The sequence below is a fragment of the Bos indicus x Bos taurus genome, chromosome 9 (assembly GCF_003369695.1).
Source record: "Bos indicus x Bos taurus breed Angus x Brahman F1 hybrid chromosome 9, Bos_hybrid_MaternalHap_v2.0, whole genome shotgun sequence".
Classification (NCBI taxonomy): domain Eukaryota; kingdom Metazoa; phylum Chordata; class Mammalia; order Artiodactyla; family Bovidae; genus Bos; species Bos indicus x Bos taurus.
This window is the reverse complement of record NC_040084.1, coordinates 96,388,006-96,395,299: the sequence shown is the minus strand read 5'-3', so window position 1 is coordinate 96,395,299 and position 7,294 is coordinate 96,388,006. Positions and strand designations below refer to the sequence as shown.

The 7,294-nt window shown below is 42.9% G+C and overlaps 1 protein-coding gene across 2 annotated transcripts; it reads right to left on the bottom strand.

Moving 5' to 3' along the window:
• Positions 1-1,801: 1,801 nt before the first annotated feature.
• Positions 1,802-7,074, bottom strand: MRPL18 (mitochondrial ribosomal protein L18). Of its 2 annotated transcripts, none has more exons than XM_027551971.1 (4): positions 6,915-7,074; positions 6,227-6,413; positions 2,701-2,932; positions 1,802-2,175 (listed from the first exon to the last, which is right to left on the bottom strand). In XM_027551971.1, the coding sequence occupies exons 1-4, from the start codon at positions 6,964-6,966 to the stop codon at positions 2,104-2,106; spliced, it is 543 nt and encodes a 180-aa protein (XP_027407772.1). In that variant the 5' UTR covers positions 6,967-7,074; the 3' UTR covers positions 1,802-2,103. The 2 variants fall into 2 exon arrangements, with proteins under 2 accessions (XP_027407772.1, XP_027407773.1); XM_027551972.1 differs by having other exon boundaries at positions 2,108-2,175; positions 2,850-2,932; positions 6,915-7,072.
• Between the last annotated feature and the right edge of the window lie 220 nt (positions 7,075-7,294).

Sequence of the window (7,294 nt, the reverse complement as noted above, 5' to 3'; positions counted from 1 at the left end):
CAGGTTCGATGCACGATACTGGATGCTTGGGGCTAGTGCACTGGGACGACCCAGAGGGATGGTATGGGGAGGGAGGAGGGAGGAGGGTTCAGGATGGGGAACACATGTATACCTATGGCGGATTCATTTTGATATTTGGCAAAACTAATACAATTATGTAAAGTTTAAAAACAAAATAAAATTAGAAGAAAAAAAAAAAAGAGGCAATGGTAGGACAAAGTAGTGCCCGAAAGAGTAAAAACAGACCAGTAAACAGAGCCTGAAGGAACTGCAATAAAGCAGGTACTGCAGCCATGGTGCGGGGATAGGGGGCCCGCATAGCCTCTGGTTTTTAAATCACTTCTTGCCACCTTGGCCATCACTGTTAACATACGTTTGCCCCGTACCCTCCTCTCCTCCCCGGTCCCCTTTTCCCTACTTGGCATTGCTGTTGCCTTTGTCACACCATTTATCATACTTGCTATACCAAGTCTCAAAAATTGCCCAAACTGAAGGAATTCTTGATACTGAGATGATCTAGATCCTATGCCTCCAAGAAAAAAATCCCCACCAGGTGGTGCAGTGGTAAAGAATCCACCTGTCAGTGAGGGAGAGGTGGGTTTGATCTCTAAGTGCCCAAGATCCCCTGGAGAAGGAAATCACAACGCATTCCAATATTCTTGCTTGGGAAATTCCACGGACAGAGGAGCCTGTCCAGTTTTAGTCCATGGGGTCGCAGACTCCACTCATCAACTGAACCACTACCATTTACAGGTGAACCCTGTTGTCAATTTCCAAAGCCACACTACCCCAGTCCATGGTCTTGTGTCCTCCCTTGAATTCTAGACTTGTTTTGACAGCCTTTTAGAACTGTGGTCTTTAAGATGAGAGAAGAAAATATTAAAACTATCATGGTGGTGGTGTTAGACACAGTCATGCCTGACTCTGTGACTCCATGGACCCTGCTAGGCTCCTCTGTCCATGGGAATCTCCAGGCAAGAATACTGGAGTGGGTGGCCATTCCCTTCTCCAGGGGGATCTTCCCAACCCAGGGTTCAAACCCAGATCTCCTGCATTGCAGGCAGATTCTTTACCATCTGAACCACCAGGGAAGCCCAGAACTATTAATACATACCTATAAATGTCTTTACTGTAACAGCTACAGATCAAAAGGAAAACTAAGCATTGCATTCTGAAAGCCTCTCAGAATGAATCAAACTTTCAAAAAACGTTGATTGCATACATTTTCCTTTTAAAATAATACCCTGAATATTCAGATTGATGATAGCAATATTATTTCACTTCTATATAAATACAGAATTGGACTTCATATTTAAAATGTGGGGGGAATATGCTAGAAGCCACTGTGCTTACTGGCTCTTCCTCACCACATTTCTTAAATAGCCAAGATCAGTTAACACCTTACTCTGACTTAATCACTCATTTAAGAGACCTGCCATGATTCCCATCTACCCTACCTCAACTTTAAATTAACCCAAATGCACTTCAGGCTCCATCTCCCAACAGCTTCTCTAGATGGTATAGACACCTTATTTCCTTTTCTCACTGCATTCCTTTCTTCAAATCTGGCTCTGTTAGGATCCAGGAGCCCAATAAGGTTAGGATTTGCTCTTATCTTTGCATTACTGTTTATAATAAACTGATACTGACATCTCCTACTTAAAAAAAAAGCCTCCACACCTGAGCAGCAACAGTTCTCATTTACTGAGACCACCTGCTATGACCAAGTGCACAAACCTTTAATGTGTATCCTTGCCACCGAGAGTTCATAGTTGGGAGAAAATGCCATATAACTAAAAAATAAGAGTTAATAATATACCTTTATTCTTTAACTTATAAACAACAATTTAATTTGTCCTTCAGAAGTCAATTACAATTGGCAACAATTTTTCTCAGACACTTCTCTCACGTCCAAGAACGAAGAATTCAGCCCTGGATTTAAGACAAACATACTGAAGGGGAGAAGGAGACAACCTTAACTAATAACATTCTGCTGTTAATTTTTGTATAAAACGTCCAAGCTGGCAGTTCTTCCCGAGGCGCTTTTCTGATGAATGAAGAGCTGACAGCTTTCATTTACAAGTTCCAAACAATGCTTCTGCTTCATTCATAGATTCTCCGAGGCTCCTGCAGCACCACACCACCCTCTATCATGCCAATCTGTAGTCGTTTCATCTGGTTTTGAAGATCAAGAAAGAAGGAAAAGATGAAGTTAACACTAAAAGCTGACCATAAATAGCTCACTTCTTAAGAGGAAGAGAAATAAACCACCGATCTGCTCCTTGCTAACTTCCCAGCCTACACTGTTTTTTTCAGAAAGTGATCTTAATAATGACACAGATAAAAGAAGGTGTAGAGATGTTAAGGATTAGCAGTATTTGAAAATATTCTGTGGACAAGATGATACTATATGAACGGCAGAGAAGTCAACATTACAGCTATAGAATTGGTCGCATGGGTTTGAACCCTGCCCAGGACCACACTGAGCCAGTCAGCCAACCTCAGCTAACTTACAGAAGAGAGACCATGAGTCCTGATGCTAAGGCTGCTGTGAAGCTGAAGTGAGGTACCGCGCATCAGGACACTTAACTCAGGCTCAGACACTTGGAAAGAACTTTATAAACAAACTACTATTATGTAAGTATCTAATGTCAAGAATTAACACGACACCTCCTAACTAAGTAGTGAGAACAAAAATACCGAGTCTGACGCTGCCTCCCAAGGCGTGGGTTGGTAGACCATGAAGTTGATTCCTGCTTCCAAGCACCGCTGTGCCAGCACTCGTCCTACACTCTCACAAGCCACCACACTTTTGGTGCTATAAAGGTGCTTCTTAATGGCCCATTCACGAGTGGAGGCTGACACCACAACCTGGCCGTTGCGATGCTCAACAAGCGCTTCTATGTGATGCTGGCTCCTTATAACTCGCAACCTACACAAGGTGAGAGGAGGACAAAAATCATAGAAGAATTCTAAAGACAAATGACTTCAGGTGAATAAGTGCAAAAGTACTTCTCAAGAATGCAATGTCTCGTTCATTTATGTCAACATACTCAACCTGGTTTTTACTTGGGAGAGTTGTTTTCCCTCTGCCTTTATGAGGATATCCTCAATAGTAAACCAAACATTTCTACTTAGCCTCAAATATCCAGAAGAAAGTTGGCATTTTAGAGCTGAGATTTACACAGTATCTACTTCAAAAAAGGAACTGAGGAGGCAGAGCTAACTTGCTGACTCTTCACTGGATAAAGATATACTTACTCTGTATTTTCCAAAATAAATGTAAGCTCAAACATTTAAATATAAAAACAGAAGTCATGTGAGTACTAGAAGACAACATATTTTTAAACAATCTCAAAGTAAAATAAGCCTATTTAACTATATCAAGCTAGTTAACATAACATCAAACTATATCCTATGGCTTTTATAAAAAAGAAAAAAAGTGAGTTTTCTGCATGCTAAGAAAAACAAAAAAAAACAGTAAAGTCAACAGGCAAACAAAGAAACAAAAAATATTTTAAAATCATATATTGTTCAAAGGGCTAATTCCCATAATATATAAAAAGCCTCCTATCATCAATAAGAAAATGACCAGTAACTTACTAGGCAAAGGATTTGGACAGACTGTTCACAGAGAAGGAAACTATTAATGACTCTTAAAACCCATGAATATATGCCCAATCTCAGTGCTAAACTGCATGCATGAGACAATTAATTGCAACACTGGTTGAAATAATAAAAGATAATCATCAATCCGGAATCAATGAATTAAAACAGTCACGCAATGGTATTTTACAGTAACTTTAAAGTTATTTTACACAGTTAAGAACAAAGTAGCACTTTATGCTGCTACTGCTGCTGCAAGCATTTATTGAACACTGACTGTACCAGGGAGTCCTAATTGTTTACAGGTACAGCTCATGTCTCAAACTAATCCCATTATCCTTTCTTTCCTTTTGGGCTGCAGAAACCAACACAGAAAGGTTAAATAACTTGAGCGATATTACAACTAATGGTAAGAAATGGTCATAGGCAGGATTTAAGTCCAGGAGACTGGCTCCAGAGCCAATGTTCCCAACCAACACAAAATACTTCCAAGACGTATTCTGTGGCGGAGGTGGGGGTAGTGGTGAAGGAATGGGTGGGGAAATGCAGAACAACATATATGTTAAGATTTATGTTAAAAAAAATTACAAGTTTATACTTATGTGCACAGACTAGCTATAGAAGGGTACATGAGAAACTACTCCTTTTTGGATTTTATAACATTTGCATACATTACACATTTAGAAATTAAGTTCACGATAAAGAAAACACGGGGGGGGGGGTGCGGAGAAAACGCTGAAATTAGACTATAGAAAGGTTCTTAGTATGAAACAGCATAAAAAGCACTAGATTTAGAAATATGGGTTCTACTCCTGGTTTTGCTGTTAGTCTTAGTAAAAAATCACAAACTCTTAATTCAGTGGTCAACACACTTTTTCTATAAGGGACCAGATTGAAAGCAGAAAGGGTGGTGGGTCCCTGGAGAAAGAGAACCAGGTGTGGCTTTCTTGACCTAAGAGAAGCCATTTTTGACCTAAGCCATTTTGTGATCTAAGATTGGCCACTGTAACTGCTCTTGAATAGGTCTCAGTAATTAATGATCTTAAGGGAAGTAAGGGAATGAAGGAACAAAGGAAAAGCAATCAAGAAACAAAAGAATAAAAGAGAGTCCTGATTCCTCCTCAAGGGACATAGAGAACAATTTGATACCGCCTTGGATTTCTGCACTCAGGTGGAGGAAGGAAATGACGATGCTGACCCTGTGACTTCAACAAACTAAAGCTAGCACTCTGTAGACCTTGGCCCTGATTCTATTCTATACTGAGTGCTCCTCTGCTCAAGCCCCTTCATGAATATGTGTGTAACCTTAACTTAAAACTTCCCCAGTTATGCTGTCTGGGGAAACACTGCTTTGAGGAAGACACCCAGTGTTCTCTTTACTTGCTGCAAGTAATAAACCCCTCCCTCTCCTGATCTTGGTTGTGCCTTCTGGCCTGACACCCACCAAGAGGCGAACCTAGTTTTCAGGTAACAATATAGGTCAACTATTCAACTCAGCCACAGTAATACCAGAACAGCCAGGTGAGAATGGGTGGTGGCTGTGTGCCAAGAAAACTTTCTTTGTGGATAAAGAAATTTGAATTTTACAGTTTTCATGTCACAAAATATTCTTTGCATTTTATTTGAACCTTTCAAAAATGTAAAAATATTTAGCTACCAAGCCAGCTTTGGCCCAGGAGCAAAAGTCTGCTGATCCTTGTCTTAAACCATCTGTGCAATAAAAGAGTGGGACTCATTATCTCCAAGGTCACTTCCAATTTTCTACTGGTAGTACTGTGAACAGGACAAATGGGGGGAAGGGGGAGGTAGGTCTCCAATTATTTAAATATCCAAATATTAACAGAAAATAATAGTTTGAGTGTTTCAAAAAAAATTCTAGACTTAAGAGTCAGATTATTTGAATATGAACTGCCCTGCCACCTTTCTTTGAACCCTCGTGTTTCCTTCCCTAAGCCTCAATTCCCCTGCTCTATAAAATGGGGGAATTTACTGCACTTGCCTCAAAAAGTACTTTTTAGGAGTAAATGAGAAAATGCATATAAAGTGCCTAGCATCAGGTTCCTGGCAAATAGAAAGTATTCAATAATTCACCATCTTTATAACAAAGAATAAACCCCTAACTCCTCTCCTGCCTTTACCACTGCCCCCTTAAAAATCTGTTCTCCTCAAAGGAACCAGAATGATCTTCCATTCAGGCTTAAACTAAAGTCAGTTTCCCACTACAATAAAAATAAAGCCCCCAACGCTTCCTTGATTTACAAAGCTAATGACGTGTATCCTACCTACCTCTCCATTCACCTTCTGGCCCAGAGCTCTAGGTACACAAGCCTTGCGGTTCCTCAAACACACCTAGCTCATTCCCACCCTAGCTGTTTTCCTCTATTAGGTACCTTCTTCTTGGCAGATAGTTTGGCTTTTATTCTATTTTCGGAGAGTTTGGGTAGGCAACCAGTCTCCTATTCTTTACCTTTTTTCCATGACACCTATTTATTTACCGTTTGCCTCCCTCTTCCCCTCCTAGACCCAGCACAAGTCTGAGAATCGCCAGCAGCTACCTGGCACGCTCCTTAAACGAACTGCCGTGCAGGGCTGTGTGGTCAACACGGAGCAACTTAATTACCTGTGCCAGAACTCACGGGAGGGCCACACGGTCCCCCAACCCCGCTCTTTTCTGGCCACAGCTAAGAGCTCCAGATTCCGGGGGTTCCGGTTGGTGAACTCTGGGGCAACGGCTTCATTTCCCACGGGGTCCGCCTCAGGCTTCACCACTGGCTTAGCACTGGTCGAGAACGCTGCCACCCGACATCCTAAAGAACAAAAACCACCACATGGATCTTAAGAGAATGACGAATACGGACAAATCAGGAACATGATGTAACTTGTGCCCATCTTCCCCACTTCAGGCCTCGCGCCCTGGAAAAGGTACAAGAGATATGTTCGGTAACGGGGTGTCGTCACCACAGAACCTGGTCCTTAATTTTCTACTAATGTCGTCACCACGCTACCGTTAGCTCCTTTACTTTTCCGTGGGAAATGATGGCTTCCCAGGAGCCTAAAGAATCTGCCTGCCCGGGCAGGACACGCCAGAGAGGCAGGTTCGATCCAGGGTGGGGAAGATTCCCCTCGAGAAAAGAATGGCAACCCACTCCAGTACTCTTGCCTGGAGAATTCCATGGATAGAGGAGCCTGGGTGGCTACAGTCCATGGGGTCGACAGAGTTGGACTCGACTGAGCATGCATAATGCATGCTGCATATACAACGACCATTTGCCAGTGCAGACCCCGGGGTGTAACCTGAGACGAATTACCGGGGTTTCTGCAAACCGGCAACAACTCCCAGGACCGCGACCGAAGCGCCATTGCTGAGGAGAATCGCAGCCAAAGCCTCGGATAGACCTCGCCCTCTTCTCCTCAACGGCGTCCCAAAGAGCCGCCAGCGGCAGCCATACTTACTCAGGGAAAAGCCTTCGAATGACGTAAGGTCGTAGAGGCCTAGATCGCCGCGCTAACGAGCCTCTGCAGCTGAGTGACGGAGAGTGCAATCCGTCATCTCCATTCCTCCAATCAGCGCATACGCTGTGGCGCACGGAGACGCCGGAGCCAGCCAACCACCTCGCAGTGAGCCAGAAGAGGGGTTGGGCACGGTCCGTTAAGCCGGTCCGCGCTTGTCTGCAGCATCCTGCGTCGC

What these genes read in the sequence shown, in the direction of transcription:
- MRPL18 (XM_027551971.1), bottom strand. Translation starts at nt 6,966, where the DNA reads ATGGCGCTTCGGTCGCGGTCCTGGGAGTTGTTGCCGGTTTGCAGAAAC. An exon ending in GCCGGTTTGCAGAAACCCCG is followed by an intron (nt 6,414 to 6,914) that starts GTAATTCGTCTC and finishes TTTGTTCTTTAG; the next exon opens with GATGTCGGGTGGCAGCGTTC. An exon ending in GGGAGGCAGCGTCAGACTCG is followed by an intron (nt 2,176 to 2,700) that starts GTATTTTTGTTC and finishes CTTCAAAACCAG; the next exon opens with ATGAAACGACTACAGATTGG.